General features: G+C 43.1%; 3 protein-coding genes across 4 annotated transcripts; all 3 read right to left on the bottom strand.

The window, feature by feature from the left end:
* Window positions 1-1,695: 1,695 nt before the first annotated feature.
* LOC121579810 (schwannomin-interacting protein 1) lies at window positions 1,696-6,123 on the bottom strand. 2 transcript variants are annotated; one of them, XM_041894715.2, is made up of 7 exons: window positions 5,921-6,123; window positions 5,100-5,314; window positions 4,308-4,438; window positions 4,099-4,189; window positions 3,666-3,779; window positions 3,416-3,533; window positions 1,696-3,207 (listed from the first exon to the last, which is right to left on the bottom strand). In XM_041894715.2, exons 2-7 carry the CDS (start codon window positions 5,304-5,306, stop codon window positions 3,113-3,115), a joined length of 756 nt encoding a protein of 251 aa, XP_041750649.2. In that variant the 5' UTR covers window positions 5,307-5,314; window positions 5,921-6,123; the 3' UTR covers window positions 1,696-3,112. The 2 variants fall into 2 exon arrangements, with proteins under 2 accessions (XP_041750649.2, XP_041750650.2); XM_041894716.2 differs by lacking the exon at window positions 5,921-6,123 and having other exon boundaries at window positions 5,100-5,573.
* Window positions 6,124-9,990: 3,867 nt separating this feature from the next.
* On the bottom strand, window positions 9,991-13,814 carry LOC121579808 (flavin-containing monooxygenase FMO GS-OX4). Its single transcript, XM_041894713.2, has 7 exons — window positions 12,847-13,814; window positions 12,246-12,461; window positions 11,975-12,113; window positions 11,666-11,808; window positions 11,523-11,575; window positions 10,902-11,344; window positions 9,991-10,705 (listed from the first exon to the last, which is right to left on the bottom strand). Exons 2-7 carry the CDS (start codon window positions 12,449-12,451, stop codon window positions 10,388-10,390), a joined length of 1,302 nt encoding a protein of 433 aa, XP_041750647.1. The 5' UTR covers window positions 12,452-12,461; window positions 12,847-13,814; the 3' UTR covers window positions 9,991-10,387.
* An 89-nt stretch (window positions 13,815-13,903) lies between these two features.
* Window positions 13,904-21,872, bottom strand: LOC121579809 (mediator of RNA polymerase II transcription subunit 31). The gene is made up of 4 exons (XM_041894714.2): window positions 21,668-21,872; window positions 21,001-21,075; window positions 20,768-20,864; window positions 13,904-14,317 (listed from the first exon to the last, which is right to left on the bottom strand). Exons 1-4 carry the CDS (start codon window positions 21,687-21,689, stop codon window positions 14,110-14,112), a joined length of 402 nt encoding a protein of 133 aa, XP_041750648.1. The 5' UTR covers window positions 21,690-21,872; the 3' UTR covers window positions 13,904-14,109.
* Window positions 21,873-23,199: the final 1,327 nt, after the last annotated feature.

The following is a 23,199-nucleotide window of genomic DNA, read 5'->3' as shown; positions in this document are numbered from 1 at the left end:
TCCCCCACTCTCCTTCCCTCCCTCCACCACCTCCTCCTCTCACCACATACCCTGTCTGGGCAAACCTGAAGATGGGACAAGTAACCACAAACTCCACCACCCACATCATGGCATAGGAAAAAATTAATACTGAAAAATACTTCAGAGATTAAAAAGTTCAATGTTACTTCATAGCATTCATCCCTTTCCCATGGCTATGAATCTGCTATCACAGTTCATTGTTTCATCATACTACATCATGCACACAATTATGTGAAAGTACGACATATAATAATTGCTGGTTAAGACACGAGGTAATAAGGCCAGGAGTTTTTCCTGATCATGTGACCTGAAGAGGAAAGACTCTGGGTAAGTAACTTGAGCCTGGTGTTGTTCCTGGTGAGGTCACATGGTCAGGAAAATCTCTTGTACCTAGACAAGTCCAGCATGGCCCGAACATATTTTTGGTATCTCAGATTGGGAGGAAGGATGTTTAACATGCTTTTTACATTTGTATTACAAACCACTTTTGAGAAAATCGTAATGAAAGAGGCCATTTTAGGTCCCTTATAGACCTATGCATGCCTCCTGTAAGACCCTATGATCTGTGAACCGTACACGGTACAGACATCTTGGTGTTATTATACTCCTTAGTGTGCTCTAAAATAAGGAGTATGGCTATATTCTGGAATACACATTTTCAACTCAATTTAGTCAACATTAACAAATATTATTATGAATATTTTTGATTTAGCTTATTTTTAAACATATTGTTTGGAAGAATATACTCTTCAAACACATCACATTCCCAGAGTGGGCCCTCTGCTACTTTTGAAGAAATTATCAGTTTTATATACTTAACAAAAATATAAACGCAATATGCAACAATTTCAATTATTTTACGGTTCATATAAGGAAATCAGTCAATTTAAGTAAATAAATTAGGCCCTAATCTATGGATTTCACATAACTGGGCAGGGGTGCAGCAATGGGTGGGCCTGGCTCCCAAGTGAGTGGGCCTATGCCCTCCCAGGCCCACCCATGGCTGCACCCCTGCCCAGTTATGTGAAATCCATAGATTAGAGCCTAATTTATTTATTTAAATTGACTGATTTCCTTATATGAACCGTAACTCAGTAAAATAATTGAAATTGTTGCCAGGCCCAGGCAATCAGAATAAGTTTTCCCCCACAAAAGGGCTTTATTACAGAAATACTCCTCAGCACCCCCACCCTCCCCCCTCAGACGATCCCGCAGGTGAAGAAGCCAGATGTGGTAGTCTTGGGCTGGCGTGGGTACACATGGTCTGCGGTTGTGAGGCCGGTTGGACGTACTGCCACATTTTCTAAAATGACGTTGGAGGTGGCTTATGGTAGAGAAATTAACATTAAATTCCCTGGCAACAGCTCTAGTTGACATTCCTGCAGTCCCTCAAAACTTGAGACATCTGTGGCATTGTGTTGTGTGACAAACTGCACATTTTAGAGTGGCCTTTTATTGTCCCCAGCACAAGGTTCACCTGTGTAATGATCATGCTGTTTAATCAGCTTCTTGATATGCCACACCTGTCAGGTGGATGGATTATATTGGCAAAGGAGAAATGCTCACTAACAGGGATGTAAATAAATTTGTGCACAGAATTTGAGAGAAATAAGCTTTTTGTGCGTGTGGAACACTTTACATGTTGCGTTTATATTATTGTTCAGTATACAAAGAAATTGACATTATAGGTCATTAACCAATCACAGCCCTCCTGTAGGATTGCACATTCAGCAAATCACCAGCAGAAGAAGCTCCCTTTGAATCATAACTTTAAAAGTAGCAGAGAGCCCACTCTGGAAATGTGATACTTGTAGAGTATATTGTTTAAAACAATGTCTAAAAATGAACAAAATCAAAAAGGGCACTTTTGAGATTAATATTAATAGTTTTAATCTTGAATAAATTCTGTGTAAAATTGTATTTCAGAATGTAACGATAGTCCATATTTTAGAGCTATTAGGGGTATAATGACACCAAGGTGTTGTCATGCATAGGTTTACAAAGGGCCTAAACTGACCACTTTCATCATGAATTTCAAAAATTGAAATCCCTCAGCTTCTCCTTCATTGTTACAAATGTAAAAAGCACATCAAACATCCTTCATCCCAATGAAGTTTCTATGTGAGAATTGCCAGAACAATCGGAGAAACTCAAAATATTTTCGGCCTATGTTGGCATGGACTCAATCACCCAATAGCAGCTTTGTGGTTTCCTATGCTGATGGTAGTTATAGTTATGGCGGCAAACCACCTAGGTATATCATAAGAGTCCGAATACATCATGTCAATACCCACAGGCTTATTGGCACTATGCAGACAATTCCCTTACATCAACAACTACATGATGCTTATATTACTTATAATAGAGGATAATTAGCAACAAATAACCAAATGGTTACAGGACAGTTCCATTTAGCCTGAATATGTAACTCCTTAGCTTGTTTTATACAGGCTCTAAGTGGACAATTCCCTTATATTAGTAAGTCAAGGATATTGCAATGTTTACACAATAAAACGTGTGCAAAAGCTGGTATCCCTCATATGTAAATGATATAACTCATTGAATGTTGGGTTACACTATGGCTGTGAAGGTTCTCCGTCTGACACCCCCAAGATAAATAGGACTTGCTTACCACAGGCAACAGACTAGGAGTCAGATATTATTAGAGATGTTTCAAACAACATCACAAATGGCTTAAAACCCTCTTTCTGATATGAAATATTTTTGGTTAAGTGCATGCTTAAGTCAAAACAGGTCCTAATACAGTACTCTCTCCAATAATGATGATGCAGATTATGCTGGTCAAGATCAGGTGGGGATGATGAAGAGAAAGTTATCCATACCCTGTCTGTGTAATATGGATTGTATTATGACGCCGGTCCAAGATGTTGCTCATCAGTGTTCATCCTCAACATTTCTCCTTTATGAAAAATCATGTTGAGTAGGCTACTATGGCAACAATTCTGACAGTCTCATAGTGGCAAATCCTGGACAGAATCACTTTATGCACTATTGGTCACAATGACTTCCTGTCCTAGTACCCTGTCCATGGCAGTGATGATGTCACATCCTGTGCACCTGTGGGTCAGGATTATGTCAGATCCTGTACGTCCAGGAGCATGGCGTCCTGTTTGGTCCTCAGCTGGTCTCTTATCAACAGGTGACCCACCAACTCTGAGCTCAGGTCTACAAGAATAGAATATTACTAGTATTACTACTATTGTCACATGAAAAGCACAACAACAAGGCACAAATACATATAGATCCAAAAATGCACAAACCGTACAGCAAGCACTCACATGCCAGTGCATTTACTAACAAGTTATTACCATGTAATAACCACTTTTTTTCCCATGTAATGATCATGATTTCCATGTAATGACTGCCTACTGACTGTGTATGCCATAGTTAAGTGAGGTCCTGATGGAGTTGAGCTGCTGTATTGAGCAGATCTGCAGGTCACAGCATTCCAGATGCTTCCTCTTAGTGATCACACTACTGCAGGCGAGGTGCTGAGACAAACACACACACACAGGAATTATTCACCACACATACCAATCCTCACCTCTCTCCCATCCAATGCTCGCCGTTTCCCTCTATCTCCACAGTCCACACTCACAGTCTCCCTTCACCATCCTTCTTACCTCCTTCTCTTTCTGTTCAGCGAGCAGCTTGTTTTTGAGCGCACTCAGTGCGGCCCTCACCTCCAGCTTCAGGCCAGAGGGATGGTAACCACGGCTACCTGCCTCTATAGAACCCTGACAATAAACAATAAACACAAAATGGCATGAGTATGGATGTCAGGGTTGGGGTCAATTCCATTTCAATTCAGAAAGTAAACCAAATTCCAATTCCACATTTTCATAATTGAAAAGCATTGAGAGTTGGAATTGGAATTTGAGTGGACTTCCTGAATTGACTGGAATTTAAATGGAATTGACCCCAACCCTGATAGATGAATGAATGATACATCGCTGTAGAACAGTGTTCTTCACACCTGGTCCTAGAGTGCCGCAATGTGTGCAGGTTTTTGTCCCAGTCTTGAGCTAAACTATAAAAGAGGAGGGAATCGCTCACCTCTTTGCCAGCCCCCTCCTCCTCATCATCACCATCCTCGCTCTCACTGTTGTTGGTGTAGCATAACTGTAGATTTTTGTGGTTGTGGAATCTGTAATAAGAAAAGGAAAAGGCAACAATTGCATGAACAGGAAGAACAGAAATTAGATGGTTTCAGAGAATACAGAATGAAGTTTATAATGAGATTGACTGTTTTTGACATTTGTTACCTAGATGAGACAACAGTTACTCGACACCTTCCGTAGTCCTCCTCCTGCCATTCCTCTCTCCTCCGCAGCCCATCCTGCCTCTTCTCCGCCCAGCCCCCTGACACACTCCCCTGTTCCGACCCACTCGTACTCTGAAAGAGAGGAACAGAGGGAGGGATCAGGGATGGAGGACATGGGAGGAGGGAAGTGGTGGAGACGTGTGGTGGCAGGGGAGTTGAGAGTGTAAGTAAGGGTGTCATTAATCCCATCTCTGCAGTTTTTTTCAAACAGACAAGTTCATCTTCAATTTTTTATTTATTTTATTTTACCTTTATTTAACTAGGCAAGTCCGTTAAGAACAAATTCTTATTTACAATGACGGCCTACACCGGCAAAACCTGGATGCGCCGCCCTATGGGACTCCCAATCACGGCCAGTTGTGATACAGCCTGGAATCGAACCAGGGGGTCTGTAGTGACGCCTCAAGCACTGAGATGCAGTGCCTTAGACCACTGCGCCACTCAGGAGCCCAATGCCAGGGGTTCACAGGGTGTTATTCCTATCATCTTATTAACAGAGGTTATTACTGTGATCTCGGGCTCCAGCTTTCAGCCTAATACCAGTAGATGACACACATGTGTAAGGCAAAGAGAGAAGTAGGATGAAGTTACCCCTAGATTCTGATCTAAGGTCAATGTTGTGTTGTTCCCGCTAATTGTTAAGGTCTTGATTTGGGGCAGGTAAGCTAATCTCAGATCTGTCGTTAAGGGCAAATCACAAAAACGTCTACTCCCTCCCTTCATGCCCTCTAACCTTTAACCTCTCCCTCCTCTCCTCCTCCTGTTTCTCCAGCTCGGCGATACGCAGGCTCAGGTCCCCCCACTGCATGATGGGTAGGTCCTGGTCGTCCTCCGAGGATCCTCCATTCTGATGAAGTCGCCCCGCCCTTTCCTCACCAGACAGCTCTGTGTCATCACTCTCCTTCTCCTCTGCTGTCTCTTTCTCAGTATCTCCCTCCATCCTTCACACTGTTGTTGTGGGCAGATGGCAGAGAATGGGAGGTCAAGGAAGATGATTTGATTAATTTTAATTTGGCATAAAGTGACTCACGTGGGTGGTCTCTGATATATATATATATATCAAATAGCAGCTGCCAACATCATTATACAATGTGCACAATCTTACAACAAGATAAAGCAGAGTTTATCAACAATAGGATACCAGGATAGCCTTCTCAGGAGAAAAACACAAAGCATTCCTTAGAGACGTTCAGGAAACATTTGGACTAAACTGTAGGCTAGATTAGTCTATTTCGTTATAGTGAATTGTTTATCTTTCCCATTATCTTAACTCTGAAGTATGCATGCACTAGCCTACACCGGAAAACTCCCAATCTGTTTTAAAAGGTTGCATTTTAAATACTTTTCAGACTGCTCTGTCTTGACTGTAGAACGAGTGCGTCCATATCTCTTGCCATGAACGTGCTGCCTGGTTCGCGCGCACTACACATTGAATACAAAGTATCTCTTCTCCTTTGATATAACGCACATGTTTGCCACACACACCGTTAAAGATTTCATGTTTACAATTTTAATATTGAGGGGGGCGGGTGGCAAGCGGATACTTTGACTTACCTATTCCAGACCGTGCCCTATTCCCGACATCGAGGTCTCCTTCTATTGTTTATGTCTTATATAATTAGATAACTTACGGTTTCCCAGTTCTCAGCAGTGTAGGCTATCGTTTTAATAGCCCACAATAAGCTATTCACTTCTGATTTAACTCTTCCTTTAAAGTTAAGGAAACACCCTGCCTGCCTTCCTCCTGTACCCCTTCCCTACCGCCCCCCTCTTTCCTCTGACCCGTCCCCACAGCCTTTTAACCTCTACCTTCTGCAGCCGGGAAAAGATACGCCCGCTTTTCCTACATCCAATGTGCCTTCACTTGAGCCCTCGGTGCCTATCTCGTTGAAATAGCGATGCTTAGGATTCCTGGAAGTGTTGAAATTACATGCGATATCTATTTAAGATTAAAACAAGCGGGTGTGGTCTGGCTCTGGTTCTACAGTCGTGGTCAAAAGTTTTGAGAATGACACAAGTATTGGTCTTCACAAAGTTCGCTGCTTCAGTGTTATGAGATATTTTTGTCAGATGTTACTATGGTATACTGAAGTATAATTACAAGCATTCCATAAGTGTCTAAGGCTTTTATTCACAATTACATTAAGTTTATGCAAAGAGTCAATTAACTTCTGGGCCACATCCTGACTGATGGCAGCCCATTCTTGCATAATCAATGCTTGAAGTTTGTCAGAATTTGTGGGTTGTTGTTTGTCCACCCGCCTCTTGAGGATCGACCACAAGTTCTCAATGGGATTAAGGTCTGGGGAGTTTCCTGGCCATGGACCCAAAATTTCAATGTTTTGTTCCCCGAGCCACTTAGGTATCACTTTTGCCTTATGGCAAGGTGCTCCATCAGGCTGGAAAAGGCATTGGTCGTCACCAAACTGTTCTTGGATGGTTGGGAGAAGTTGCTCTCGGAGGATGTGTTGGTACCATTCTTTATTCATGGCTGTGTTCTTAGGCAAAATTGTGAGTGAGCCCACTCCCTTGGCTGAGAAGCAACCCCACACATGAATGGTCTCAGGATGCTTTACTGTTGGCAAGACACAGGACTGATGGTAGCGCTCACCTTGTCTTCTCCGGACAAGGTGTTTTCCGGATGCCCCAAACAATCGGAAAGGGGATTCATCCGAGAAAATGACTTTACCCCAGTACTCAGCAGTCCAATCCCTGTACCTTTTACAGAATATCAGTCTGTCCCTGATGTTTTTCCTGGAGAGAAGTGGCTTCTTTGCTGCCCTTCTTGACACCAGGCCATCCTCCAAAAGTCTTCGCCTCACTGTGCGTGCAGATGCACTCACACCTGCCTGCTGCCATTCCTGAGCAAGCTCTGCACAGGTGGTGCCCCGATCCCACAGCTGAATCAACTTTAGGAGACGGTCCTGGCGCTTGCTGGACTTTCTTGGGCGTCCTGACGCCTTCTTCACAACAATTGAACCTCTCTCCTTGAAGTTCTTGATGTTCCGATAACTACTAGCAGCAATATCCTTGCCTGTGAAGCCCTTTTTGTGCAAAGCAATGATGACAGCACGTGTTTCCTTGCAGGTAACCATGGTTAACAGAGGAAGAACAATGATTTCAAGCACCACCCTCCTTTTAAAGCTTCCAGTCTGTTATTCTAACTCAATCAGCATGACAGAGTGATCTCCAGCCTTGTCCTCGTAAACACTCTCACCTGTGTTAACAAGAGAATCACTGACATGATTGCAGCTGGTCCTTTTGTGCCAGGGCTGAAATGCAGTGGACATGTTTTTTTGAGATTAAGTTCATTTTCATTGCAAAGAGGGACTTTGCAATTAATTGCAATTAATCTGATCCCTCTTCATGACATTCTTGAGTATATGCAAATTACCATCATCAAAACTGAGGCAGCAGACTTTGTGAAAATTAGTATTTGTGTCATTCTCAAAAACTTTTGACCACGACTGTACATTTCCAACTAGAAACAATTGCAAAGGATTAAGGGTTAAGAATGTACTCTTAATTAGTGTCCAATTTCAACATTTTTGGAGATGACTACTCAAACCAGATGGGAAAACCCGGGAGAGAAAGTCACCCAGTATAATTGCTTTCAGTGACATACTGTCAAAAGTATTACAGCATTTGGAGAAAAAAAACTAATGCATACAGTTGAAGTCGGAAGTTTACATACACCTTAGCCAAATACATTTAAACTCAGTTTTTCACAATTCCTGACATTTAATCCTAGTAAAAATTCCCTGTCTTAGGTCAGTTAGGATCACCACTTTATTTTAAGAATGTGAAATGTCAGAATAATAGTAGAGAGAATGATTTATTTCAGCTTTTATTTCTTTCATCACATTCCCAGTGGGTCAGCAGTTTACATACACTCAATTAGTATTTGGTAGCATTGCCTTTAAATTGTTTAACTTGGGTCAAATGGTTCGGGTAGCCTTCCACAAGCTTCCCACAATAAGTTGGGTGAATTTTGGCCCATTCCTCCTGACAGAGCTGATGTAACTGAGTCAGGTTTGTAGGCCTCCTTGCTCACACACACTTTTTCAGTTCTACCCACACATATTCTATAGGATTGAGGTCAGGGCTTTGTGATGGCCACTCCAATATCTTGACTTTGTTGTCCTTAAGCCATTTTGCCACAACTTTGGAAGTATGCTTGGGGTCATTGTCCATTTGGAAGACCCATTTGCGACCAAGCTTTAACTTCCTGACTGATGTCTTGAGATGTTGCTTCAATATATCCACATAATTTTCCTTCATCATGATGCCATCTATTTTGTGAAGTGCACCAGTCCCTCCTGCAGCAAAGCACCCCCACAGCATGATGCTGCCACCCCTGTGCTTCACGGTTGGGATGGTGGTCTTCGGCTTGCAAGCCTACCCCTTTTTCCTCCAAACATAACAATGGTCATTATGGCCAAACAGTTCTATTTTTGTTTAATCAGACCAGTGGACATTTCTCCAAAAAGTAAGATCTTTGTCCCCATGTGCAGTTGCAAACCGTAGTCTGGCTTTTTTATGGCGGTTTTGGAGCAGTGGCTTCTTCCTTGCTGAGCAGCCTTTCAGGTTATGTCACCTGAAGAAGATTAGCCCTCCTGTAGCTCAGTTGGTAGAGCATGGCGCTTGCAACGCCAGGGTTGTGGGTTCGATTCCCATGGGGGGCCAGTATGACAAATGTATGCACTAACTGTAAGTCGCTCTGGATAAGAGCGTCAGCTAAATGACTAAAATGTAAATGTAATGTTGATATAGGACTCTTTTTACTGTGGATATAGATACTTTTGTACCTGTTTCCTCCAGCATCTTCACAAGGTCCTTTGCTGTTGTTCTGGGATTGATTTGCACTTTTCGCACCAAAGTACGTTCATCTCTAGGAGACAGAATGCGTCTCCTTCCTGAGCGGTATGACGGCTGCGTGGTCCCATGGTGTTTATACTTGCGTACTATTGTTTGTACCGATAAACGTGGTACCTTCAGTCATTTGGAAATTGCTCCCAAGGATGAACCAGACTTGTGGAGGTCTACAATTGTTTTCTGAGGTCTTGGCTGATTTCTTTTGATTTTCCCATGATGTCAAGCAAAGAGGCACTGAGTTTGAAGGTAGGCCTTGAAATACATCCACAGGTACACCTCCAATTGACTCAAATTATGTAAATTAGCCTATCAGAAGCTTCTAAAGCCATGACATCATTTTCAGGAATTTTCCAAGCTGTTGAAAGGCACAGTCAATTTAGTGTATGTGAACTTCTGACCCACTGGAATTGTGATACAGTGAATTATAAGTGAAATAATCTGTCTGTAAACAATTGTTGGAAAAAATTACTTGTGTCATGCACAAAGTAAATGTCCTAACCGACTTGCCAAAACTATAGTTTGTTAACAAGAAATTTGTGGAGTGGTTGAAAAACGAGTTTTAATGACTCCAACCTAAGTGTATGTAAACTTTCGAATTCAACTGGACATATCTCCATTTATTTTTAAATAGCCTGACATGCAGGCCAGATGGCTATGATTAAATTAATATAATTCTTATTATAAGAGGGAAATTCCAAATAAACTAAAATAGTCATATTTAATAAAAAGTGGACAAATTGGTTTTCTAATATTTCCTTGGCATTTTTTATTTCCTTGGAGCTTGGCAGTTTTGGCATTGGAAATACATATTGTAAAGTTCATTAAGGAGTGTATTGATATAAAATATCCTAAAAAGGATTCAATATTGAGAAATCTGACAAAGAGATATTACATGTTTTCTGTTTACAATAAGTGAAAGATAACAAAGCTGGTGAGGTGCATTTGTTATAAGCTAGGCTACTAACATTATCTAAAGGATTGTGGGTGAAATTGTATATATGATTTACATGATTCCGTACATTACAATAAATCATGTCAAAGTAACATTTCAGGAAAAGGCCTATATCATTCTGTCCATTTATCCAAGGCTGCTCAGTCATTTCCTCTCCTCCTATCCTATTCCCAACCTCTACTTTCCTCTCCTCCTCATTCACCAGCCTGTTGCTCCCACTGTGTGTCACTGACGAGTCGATAGTTCAGCTGCCGGTAGTTGTGTGGGTGAACCTGTCTCTGCCTCCATACCTCCTCATACAGGCTCTGTGTGACTGGGGGTAGAGGGGGGAACCTCCCAGTCTGAGCTAAGGTCTGGGCATAATCCCACTGGTCCTTGTCCATCTTCAGCATGTGTCTGAGCTGCACCCCCCTCTCCGCTTTCCTTACCATCTCTCCCTGGGCCTCCTCTTCCATCTCAGCCCGTGATGGCAGAGCCACAGAGCCCTCCAGCACTGCCAGGGCAAACTGGACCTGAGAGAAAGAGGGGAAGAGTGAGTGAGAGAGAGAGAGATAGATAGATAGATAGAGAGAGAGAAAGGGAAACAGGGGAAAGAGCAAAAAAGCAATAAGAGAGAGAGAATGAGCAAGAGATGGTGAGGGAGGGGTGGAGTAGCCAGACATTTTGTTTCACAAAAAATAAGATCATCAACAATATCATCAACCTCACCTGGCAGTGGAAGTGGGGGAAGGGGCAGATGATTTTGCAGATGCCTATGATGAAGAGTGAGGGGAATGCTGGGGGCACCAGGAACCTGTAGAGCGGGGTTACCAGGTGCTCCTGGACCTCCAGGCCCAACCGGGCTGGATCCAGGAAGGGGTAGCTGAAGTTGTAGCCAGTGCAGAGCAGCAGGACCTGGGCCTGGGTAATGGACCCATCCTGGAACCGCAGAGACCCATCCTCCTGGATCTCCTCCACAGGGGTGGCCTGGTGGACCCCATAGGGCAGAGGGAAGGGCAGGGTGGGCTTACCGTGGCTCAGAGTCACCTGGGCGTTGGATCGACCCAGTTCTAGTGAGATGTCCAGTCCTGAGGCCCCAGCACCCAGCACCACCACTGACTGACCTGAGAAGGGCTCTGGGTGGCGGTATGAGTGACTGTGGATCACTTTGCCTGGAGAGAGAGAGACAGGTGGATGGGATGAGATAAAGGCCATGGGTTTTTCCTGACCACCTAACCTGGCCCAGAGGTTTTCCAGATCAGGTTGCATCGTCAGGAAAAACCTGGGCATGAGATATAGGTAGAGAAAGAGCGGGATAGAAGGATAGGGATTGATGACTGTGGTGTGCACCTTTAAATCGCTCTAGCCCAGGGATGGGTGGGATGTGAGGGTCAGAGTAGTGCCTACAGGGGAAGAAGGAGACAGGGGTCAAGAGTTAAGTGTTAGGGTGTAAAAGACGGTGTGAATATCTAAAGCCCATGCACATCTCTTACCCGCTGCAGATGAACACGGAATCAAAAGTTTCAGTGATCCGTGATCCAGACTTGTCATTTGACGTCACCTCCCACGTCGTCATTGGTCCTTTCCCCTCTGTCACCATGGTGACAGGGCTCACCTCCTTCACTACAGTGCTGAACTAACAAAGAGTGGGGGAGAGATGGGGTGAGAGGCTTTAGACTCTTGTCCTGTGAAATGGAATAAACATTTTCCTTTTTTTCACCTGAAATCGATGAGTGTGGACCTTCCTTCTCTACTCCTGACAAAGAACCATGAGGCATTGTTTGTGAGTGGATGGTACCTACTCTAATGTGTGGTGTGATGCAGTGGCTCTGGCAGTATCTCTCCAGATACCTCTGCACTTCCTGGTGTGGCAGGAAGGAGGGCAGTTGGGGGTCAAAGGGGAAGTCAGGGAACATCATCACCTCCTTGGGCAGGTTGGTCCTGCATAGAGGTAAGGGAGGGTAAAACATGAGACACACAAAATAAGACTTGGGTCATTTCAGAGAGAGAGAGAGAGAGATAAAGAGAGAAATATATATATAGAGAGAGGGTGAGGTTAGAGTGTTACTGTACCTGAGGTCTCTGTACATGCTGCTGTGAATGGGCAGCCCGTTGTCATAGCTACCGGTGCGTTCCTCGTAGAACCAGGTGCCGCCCACCTGTTCCGTGAGCTCGTAGATGACGGGTGGGGCGAAGGTGTCTGGGCGGGACAGGATGTGACGTGCGGCACACAGACCTGCAGCTCCCGCGCCCACCACCGCAACTCGCAGCTGCCGCATCCTCACGGTCCTGTCCAAGGACATGACAGACAGACAGGGGGACATACCAATCACAAAACCTGGAATACAATTACATCTGGGACCTATTCAGGAGGGTGTTTCTAAAAATACAGCTAGAGAACTGAATAATAACTCTAAAGAAAACAACAGACTGGTACTGTGAGACAACACTGACACCAAATAGACAAAGACTCTCTGTCGCTTACATACCTACACAACAGACACAAACACTACACACTGTCAATCACACACACTGTCCTACTAGGTAACATTGTATATGATGCCAAACAGATACATCTGAGCTCAAGACAGAGAATGCACAGAACATTACAGTGTGTATTTGAGCTGTGGGGGTTTGGTGGGAGGGGACTGAGGGTGTTTCAAAGTTCACTTACGTGTGAAGCCAAAAACTGCTGTGTGTTGAGCAGGGTTAAAACAATAGAAGAAAAGTATTTGCATGTAATTTCAACAGAAGACAAGAAGGAAAAGTCTAAATTCTTAATCTCACAATCCTTCAGTGGTGCAACAGCCTACAGTCTTTTTCAGCACAGAGTGAAGTGAACTTTGATCTTGAGACAAACAATGGACATTGGGAGAATCTCAATTGTATACTCTTCGCCTCCTTTTCAAAGAAAGAAGTCAGAGGGGCGGGACCTCTGGCTTTCCCCTCCAATGGGTTTTGAGAAGGAGGCGAGGAGACAGGAGAGAGGACGCGAGGAGAATACAATTGAAATTCTCCCATTATCTGAAGAACATCACATGACAAAGCGAGTAGTAACTTTTAGGGATACGTCATAAACCAGAGGCGTGACAGAAGATGAACGTTAATCGCAGTTGCCGCTTGTTAATAAACAAACATCCATCCACAACTGTATTTTGGAGCAAATTAGCGTAGACAGGACAAGGAGAAATTCGATCTTTTCATCTCAGCAATAATCCGTGCTGTGCTCTTATCAGACTGTTCAACAGCAGTTTATTCCGTAATCTTCCGGGGTTGTGACAACTCAAAACGTTGGTTATATTTAGCGCCATCTTTGTAAGGGACTATGAAATACAGCTGGAAAAGTATCCAATTACAGTTACATACATTCCAAATGTATCATAATTCAGAAATAATTCATGTTAATTGTGTGCATGTTTAAGTTTACTAATGTAATACTAATAATTGTACACCATTGATTGAGAGGTTGTTCCCCGTCTTTACCCATCCTGGAAATAGATTTATAAAAGTGGCGTCTAGTCATTAGCAGACGGTGCTCTTTATTCAATCTGTTAAATTTAAGCGTTACAGATTCAGCGATAGAAATGTTAAGGTAAATTCCGATTGAGCCGACATAAGCACCGTTTACCGTGAATGCAGTGTCCGCTAAAGCGGGAACATTGCCATAAAATGTATATCATGCTGTAATGCTGAATTTCCCTGAGGTCAAACAACACAAGGCAACAACAGCATTCCAACCAAAAGTTGTTTTTATTATACAACGTCAGAAACATAAATAAGAACCAAAAAAAGAGAGATACATCCCCATGATCCATATCACACATTCATTTCCAGGAGGCTGAATTGACATTTGAGTCCATGTCCATTTGAGTCCAATCATGCCTTCATCCTGTGTTTTTTATGCTACAGAATGTCTCTGTCTCTCACACACACACAGTTATTTAGCAGTAGCATTGCCATGAGGCAGCTGTTGTTGCTGTTGTTGCTCTGCCAGAGCCTGCTGCAGACGGGTGCGTTTGCGGGAATAGTGCTGCCAGTGCAGTAATTGCTGCTCATCAATGAACTTGGCACATTGTGCATTCACAAGCTCCTTCCTGAAGTGCTCGTACTGAAGCAGCTCCAGCATGTGCAGGCAGTGGGGGTATCTGCATGACAGGGGAGAGATATACAGCGCCTTCAGAAAGTATTCACACACCTTAACTTTTTCCACATTTTGTTGTGTTACAACCTGAATTTAAAATGGATAACATTTGTCACTGGCCTATACACATTTTACATTTGAGTAATTTAGCAGACGCTCTTATCCAGAGAGCGACTTACAGTTAGTGCATTCATCTTAAGATAGATAGGTGGGACTACCACATATCACAGACATAGAAAGTACATTTTTCCTCAATAACGTAGCTGTCAGTAGAGTCAGAGTTAGAAGGGGGGGAGGGGTCAAGTGTAAGTGCTGGTTAAGTGTTCTTTTTTTGGGGGGGGCGACAGGGGGAAGCTGGTTTCACGATTGGGGTGCCAGGACAGAGAAGAGCTTGGACTGCGCTGAGTGGGAGGGCCAAGAGACCTGAGGTGGCAGAACGGAGTGCTCGGGTTGGGGTGTAGGGTTTGAGCATAGCCTGAAGGTAGGGAGGGGCAGTTCCTCTTGCTGTTCCGTAGGCAAGCACCATGGTCTTGTAGTGGATGCGAGCTTTGACTGGAAGCCAGTGGAGTGTGCGGAGGAGCGGGTTGACATGAGAGAACTTAGGAAGGTTGAAAACAAGGCGGGCTGCTGCGTTCTGGATAAGTTGCAGGAGTTTGATGGCACAAGCGGGGAGCCCAGCCAAGAGCGAGTTGCAGTAGTCCAGACTGGAGATGACAAGTGCCTGGATTAAGAACTGCACCACTTCCTGTGTGAGGAAGGGTCGTACTCTACGGATGTTGTAGAGCAAAAACCTGCAGGAGCGGGTCACTGCTTGGATGTTTGCAGAGAACGAAAGGGTGTTGTCTAGGTTCTTTGCACTCTGGGAGGGCGACACCGTGGAGTTGTCAACCGTGATGGAGAGGTCTTTGAGTGGGCAGGCCTTCCCTGGGAAGAAGAGCAGTCTTGTCGAGGTTGAGGTGGTGGGCCGACATCCAAGTTGAGATATCTGCCAGGCACGCAGAGATGCGTGTCGCCACCTGGGTGTCAGAAGGGGGGAAGGAGAAAAGTAGTTGAGTGTCATCTGCATAGCAATGATAGGAGAGACCATGTGAGGATATGATGGAGCCGAGTGAATTGGTGTATAGAGGGAAAAGCAGAGGGCCTAGAACTGAGTCCTGAGGGACACCAGTAGTGAGAGTACGTGGTGCAGACACAGATCCTCGCCACGTCACCTGGTAGGAGCGGCCTGCCAGGTAGGATGCAATCCAAGAGTGTGCAGAGCTTGAGACGCCCAGCTTGAGAGGGTGAAGGCAGCGGATAGATCTAGGAAGATGAGAACAGAGGAGAGAGAGTCAGCTTTGGCAGTGCGGAGAGCTTCCGTGACAGAGAAGAGCAGTCTCGGTTGAGTGACCTGTCTTGAAGCCTGACTGGTTAGGTTTAAGAAGATCATTCTGAGAGAGATAACGAGAAGGTTTATCAGAGTGTTCAAGTGTTTTGGAAAGAAAAGAAAGAAGGGATACAGGTCTATCATTTTTGACATCAGAGTCGTCGAGTGTTGATTTCTTGAGGAAGGGAACAACTCGGGCCATTTTGAAGTCAGAGGGGATGCAGCCAGTGGTCTGGGATGAGTTGATGAGGGAAGTGAGGTCTCCAGAGATTGTCTGGAGAAAGGGAGGTGGAGATGAGGTCGAGCGTGCAGGTTGTCGGGTGGCCAGACCTCACTATTCGCAGGATGTCATCTGGAGAGAGAGGGGAGAAAGAGGTCAAGGCGTAAGGTAGTTCTGTGTGAGTGGGACCAGTGGACTCAATAGGCTGAGTGAATGAGTAGCGGATGTTGTCAACCTTTTTTTCAACGTGGTTGAGAAAGTCGTCCACAGAGGGAGGGGGAGGAGGATTAAGGAGGGAGGAGAAGGCAGAAAAGAGATTCCTAGGGTTAGAGGCAGAAGCTTGAAATTTAGAGTGATAGAAAGTGGCTTTAGCAGCGGATACAGAGGACGAGAAGGTAGAGAGGAGGGAGTGAAAGGATGATAGGATCGCCGGAAGTTTAGTTTTCCTCAATTTTCACTCAGTTGCCCGCAGCCCTGTTCTGTAAGCTCGCAATGAGTCACTCAGCCACCGAGCAGGAGGAGAGGGCCAGGGCGAAAGGAGACAGTGCGAGTCATAGGATGCGGAAAGAGAGGAGAGTAGAGTCGAAGAGGCAGAATCAGGAGACAGGAGGGAGAAGGATTTAGCAGAAGGGAGATAGGATATAAGAGGAGAGAGTAGTGGGAGCGAGAGAGCGAAGATTGTGACAGAGCATGACCATCTGGGTAGGGGCTGAGTGGTTATGGTTGGAGGTAGGGGAGACAGAAAAGGAAACAAAGTAGTGATCAGGAGACCTGGAGGGAGGTTGTAGTGAGATTATTATCCATAATGTCAAAGTGGAATTATGTTTTTCAAAATGTTAACAAATGAATAAAAAAAGAGTCAATAAGTATTCAACCCATTTACATTTTACTAATTTAGCAGACGCTCTTATCCAGAGCGATTTACAGTTAATGAGTACTTTTTCAACCCCTTTGTTAATCGCAAGTAATAATGTGCTTAACATGTCACATAAGTTACATGGACTCACGCGGTGTGCAATAATAGTGACAGGTGTGGCATATCAATAAGCTGATTAAACAGCATGATCATTACACAGGTGCACGTTGTGCTGTGGACAATAAAAGGCCACTAAAATGTGCAGTTTTGTCACACAACACAATGCCACATATGTCTCAAGTTGAGGGAGCGTGCAATTGGCATGCTGACTGCAGGAATGTCCACCAGAGCTGTTGCCAGAGAATTTAATGTTCATTTCTCTACCATAAGCTGCCTCCAACATCGTTTTAGAGAATTTGGCAGTACGTCCAACTGGCTCACAACCGCAGACCACTTCTAACCACGCCAGCCCAGGACCTCCACATCCAGCTTCTTCACCCGCGGGATCGTCTGAGACCAGCCACCCGGACAGCTGACGAAACTGAGGAGTATTTGTCTGTAATAAAGCCATTTTTTGGGGAAAAACTCATTCTGATTGGAAAACCTATTATTTCAGTTTGCTTTCCAACAGACACTGGGAGACAAATTCACCCTTAAGCAGGACAATAACATAAAACACAAGGCCAAATATACACTGCAGTTGCTTACCAAGACAACATTGAATATTCCTGAGTGGCCTAGTTACTGTTTTGACTTAAATCGGCTTGAGATTCTATGGCAAGACTTGAAAATGGCTGTCTAGCAATAATCAACAACCAACTTGACAGAACTTGAAGAATTTTAAGAAGAGTAATGTGCTAATATTGTACAATCCAGGTGTGCAAAGGTCTTAGAGATTTACCCAGAAAGACTAACTGATGTAATCGCTGCCAAAGGTGATTCGAACATATATTGACTCAGGGGGTTGAACACTTCGCTAATCAAGATATATTAGTGTTTTATTTTTCATATATATACACACACACAGTACCAGTCAAAAGTTTGGACACACCTACTCAAGGCTTTTTCTCTTTATTTTTTACATTGTAGAATAATAGTGAAGACATCAAAACTATGAAATAACACATATGGAATCATGTAGTAACCAAAAAAAGTGTTAAACAAATGAGATTCTTCAAAGTAGCCACCCTTTGCCTTGATGACAGCTTTGCACACTCTTGGCATTCTCTCAACCAGCTTCATGAGGTAGTCACCTGTAATGCATTTAAATTAACAGGTGTGCCTTGTTAAAAGTTAATTTGGGGAATGTATTTATGTCTTAATGCGTTTTAGCCAATCAGTTGTGTTGTGACAAGGTAGGGGGGGGGGGGGTATACAGAAGATTGCCCTATTTAGTAAAAGATCAAGTCCATATTATGGCAAGAACAGCTCAAATAAGTAAAGAGAAACAACAGTCCATCATTACTTTAAGACATGAAGGTCAGTCAATACAGAACATTTCAAGAACGTTGAAAGTTTCTTCAAGTGCAGTCGCAAAAACCATCACGCGCTATGATGAAACTGGCTCTCATGAGGACCACCACAGGAATGGAAGACCCAGAGTTACCTCTGCTGCAGAGGATAAGTTCATTAGAGTTACCAGCCTCAGAAATTGCAGCCCAAATAAATGCTTGACAGAGTTCAAGTCACAGACACATCTGAACATCAACTGTTCAGAGGGGACTGTGTGAATCAGGCCTTCATGGTCAAATTGCTGCAAAGAAACCACTACTAAAGGACACTAATAATAAGAAGAGACCTGCTTGGGCCAAGAAACACAAGCAATGGACATTAGACCGGTGGAAATGTGTCCTTTGGTTTGGAGTCCAAATTTGAGATTTTTGGTTCCAACCGCCGTGTCTTTGTGAGACGCGGTGTGGGTGAACGGATGATCTCCGCATGTGTAGTTCCCACCATAAAGCAAGGAGGAGGAGGTGTTATGGTGTGGGGGTGCCTTGCTGGTGACACTGTCTGTGATTTATTTAGAATTCAAGGCACACTTAACCAGCATGGCTACCACAGCATTCTGCAGCGATATGCCATCCCATCTGGTTTGGGCTTTGAGGGACTATCATTTGTTTTTCAAAAGGACAATGACCCAACACACCTCCAGGCTATGTAAGGGCTATTTACCAAAAAGGAGCGTGATGGAGTGCTGCATCAGATGACCTGGCCTCCACAACCCCCGACTTCAACCCAATTGAGATGGTTTGGGATGAGTTGGATGGCAGAGTGAAGGAAAGGCAGCCAACAAGTGCTAAGCATACAGTTGAAGTCGGAAGTTTACATACGCTTAGATTGGAGTCATTAAAACTTGTTTTTCAACCACACCACAAATGTCTTGTTAACAAACTATAGTTTTGGCAAGTCGGTTAGGACATCTACTTTGTGCATGACAAGTAATCTTTCCAACAATTGCTTACAGACAGATTATTTCACTGTATCACAATTCCAGTGGGTCAGAAGTTTACATACACTAAGTTGACTGTGCCTTTAAACACCTTGGAAAATTCCAGAAAATTATGTCATGGCTTTAGAAGCTTCTGATAGGCTAATTGACATCATTTGAGTCAATTGGAGGTGTACCTGTGGATGTATTTCAAGGCCTACCTTCAAACTCAGTGCCTCTTTGCTTGACATCATGGGAAAATCAAAAGAAATCAGCCAAGACCTCAGAAAACAAATTGTAGACCTCCACAAGTCTGGTTCTGGCCGAAGAACACCATCCCAACCGTGAAGCACAGGGGTGGCAGCATCATGCTGTGGGGGTGCTTTGCTGCAGGAGGGACTGGTGCACTTCACAAAATAGATGGCATCATGAGGAAGGAAAATTATGTAGATATATTGAAGCAACATCTCAAGACATCAGTCAGGAAGTTAAAGCTTGGTCGCAAATGGGTCTTCCAAATGGACAATGACCCCAAGCATACTTCCAAAGTTGTGGCAAAATGGCTTAAGGACAACAAAGTCAAGGTATCGGAGTGGCCATCACAAAGCCCTGACCTCAATTCTATAGAAAATGTGTGGGCAGAACTGAAAAAGCGTGTGTGAGCAAGGAGGCCTACAAACCTGACTAAGTTACATCAGCTCTGTTAGGAGGAATGGGCCAAAAGTCACCCAACTTATTGTGTAAAGCTTGTGGAAGGCTACCCGAACCGTTTGACCCAAGTTAAACAATTTAAAGGCAATGCTACCAAATACTAATTGAGTGTATGTAAACTTCTGACCCACTGGGAATGTGATGAAAGAAATAAAAGCTGAAATAAATCATTCCCTCTACTATTATTCTGACATTTCACATTCTTAAAATAAAGTGGTGATCCTAACTGACCTAAGACAGGGAATTTTTACTAGGATTAAATGTCAGGAATTGTGAAAAACTGAGTTTAAATGTATTTGGCTAAGGTGTATGTAAACTTCCGACTTCAACTGTATGTGGGAACTCCTTCAAGACTGTTGGAAAAGCATTCCAGGTGAAGCTGGTTGAGAGAATGCCAAGTGTGCAATGCTGTCATCAAGGCAAAGGGTGGCTATTTGAAGAATCTCAAATATAAAATATATTTTGATTTGTTTAACACTTTCTTGGTTACTACATGATTCCATATGTATAATTTCATAGTTTGATGTCTTCACTATTATTCTACAATGTAGAAAATAGTAAAAATAAAGAAAAACCCTTGAATGAGTAGTACTGTATATATATATATTTACAAATGTTAGAATTTTTCGTTCACTTTGACATTATAGTATTTTGTGTAGATCACTGACAAAAAATTACAGTTAAATCCATTTTAATCCCACTTTGTAACAACAACATGTGGAAAAAGTAAAGGGGTGTGAATACTTACGGAAGTCACTGTTATACATACATAATACATTATACATACTGTTATACTACTGTGACTGATGTATATGATGCAGAGGGAGAGACCATAAGTGTTGTCATTTTGGGAAAAACAACATTTAATCTTACTTCAGGAATTTGGCATATTCAGGCTCCTTCCAGTACAGTAGGTACTTCAGGTAGTTCACAAAGGGTTTTTCTCGCAGGTAGCCCCTCTGAGCCAGAACTAGAGGGACACAGAGGAACAGAGACAAGTCACAAACAATACTAGCTATATCTGCAGATTATAGTAATTAGTGTCTTTGGTTGTACAGAGTGACAGAAAATTAAGGATAAATTAGCTAGCTAGATAACCCACTCACAGTTCAGATAATTCGGATTGGCCAAGCATTGGATGAACTCCAGCTCTGATTGAAAGCGGTTCCTTGCCTGCTCCTCTGTGAAATTAGACACACAGAACAAGTTAGAGTAACATAACTTTACAGTTGACTTTGTGGATGGCAATTTGTTAGCTAAAACAGCTGGCTAGGAAACCTGGGGTGTGTTCAGTTCAACGTTTCATATGTTGCGTTACAGTTTATATTGAACGACACTTTTCTCAGAAACGGTGCGCACCATTCTTCAACAGCCTTTGAGGTAAGTTTTCTCCCGTTTGCTGGCTGTGGCGAGTTGTGGCCTGATAAATATAAGTGTGACCATATGAAATTGCATAACTCGTGCAGCACACCATACACAATCTCCCTTTGGCCCACCATAATCACAATGTTCTTCAACTGGTCAATCAGTACAGTACCGTTTCCGTTTAATTAAACGTTGCAAACGTCGTACTGAACGCGCCCCAGGGATATAAAGTTAGCTCGAGCTACATCAGATTAGCAAAGTTAGCTTGCATTATTTGGGCATTCGTCCTTTTAAAACAAGCAGTGGCAATACACCCAGTCCGCTAGCTACTTTATACTTGTTTGTAGCCTACTTTGTCTAACGAGGTAGTTAGTTAACGTTAGATGTCGAGTTGGTTAGCTATATTACCTGATTCCATGACGCCTGCCATGAAATGTGATCCAAATTAAAGGTCACTGGGTCTGCACGAAAACAACAGGTGCCTTAAAACTGAAATATGTAAGCTTTTTAAACGAATATATCGTTGGTTTGCTGAATTAATTGTTGTGGTCTGGTAAACAAAAAAATCAGTCCGATCATGTCGCCATATTTGCCGTAAACTGCAGTATTATTACTCTTTACGACAATAGTAGACTGCCATTCTCAAGTTAACCACAAGAGGGCAGAATTCTCCCAGTGTTCAAATACTTTATGTCTGTCTGAAAGGAGAGACTTCACAGACTTGCGGAATGTTTTATTTTACATCCAAAGTTTACGTTGGACACATGTATCATGGAAATAAGGCAGCATTTACCATCCTGGAGTCTATGTTATATGTACATTTATCTTGATTTGCGATTGATGCAATAAGGGCCTACAGTGCCTTCAGAAAGTATTCACATCTTGATTTTTTCCACATTTTGTTGTATTACAGCCTGAAATTAAAATGGATTAAATTGAGATTTTGTGTCACGGGCCTACACACAATACCCCATCATGTGAAGGTGGAATTATGTTTTTTGAAATATTTACAAATGAATTACAAATGAAAAGCTGAAATGACTTGAGTCAATAAATATATACAACCCCTTTGTTATGGCAAGCCTAAATAAGTTCAGGAGTAAACATTTGCTTAACAAGTCACATAATAAGTTGCATGGACTCACTCCGTGTGCCATAATAGTGTTTACCATGATTTTTGAATGACTACCTTATCTCTTTACCCCTCACATACAATTATCTGTAAGGTCCCTCAGTTGAGCAGTGAATTTCAAACACAGATTCAATCACAGGGAGGTTTTCCAATGCCTCGCAAAGAAGGGCACCTATTGGTAGATGGGTAAAAAAACAAACAAAAAAACATACATACATTGAATATCCCTTTGAGCATGGTGAAGTTATTAATTACACTTTGGATGACGTATCAATACATCCAGTCACTACAAAGATACAGGCGTCCTTCCTAACTCCGATGCCGGAAACCGCTCAGGGATTTCACAATGAGGTCAACAGTGACTTTAAAAATAGTTAGAGTTTAATGGCTGTGATAGGAGAAAACTTTGTAGTTACTCCACAATACTAACCTAAATGACAGAGGGAAAAGAAGGAAGCCTGTACAGAATACAAATATTCCCAAACATGCATCCTGTTTGAAATAAGGCACTAAAGTAAAACTGCAAAACATGTGACAGAGAAATGAGCTTTATGTCCTGAATAAATATGTGTGGTCCTCTGTAGCTCAATTGGTAGAGCATGGCGCTTGTAACGCCAGGGTAGTGGGTTCGATCCCTGGGACCACCCATACTTAAAAATGTATGCACGCATGACTGTAAGTCGCTTTGGATAAAAAGCGTCTGCTAAATGGCATATTATTATAATACAAAGCGTTATGTTTGGGGTAAATCCAACACATCAATGAGTACCACTCTTCATATTTTCAAGAATGGTGGTGGCTGCATCAT

Source organism: Coregonus clupeaformis, chromosome 13, assembly GCF_020615455.1.
Source record: "Coregonus clupeaformis isolate EN_2021a chromosome 13, ASM2061545v1, whole genome shotgun sequence".
Classification (NCBI taxonomy): domain Eukaryota; kingdom Metazoa; phylum Chordata; class Actinopteri; order Salmoniformes; family Salmonidae; genus Coregonus; species Coregonus clupeaformis.
This window is presented reverse-complemented; position numbering and strand designations above follow the sequence as displayed.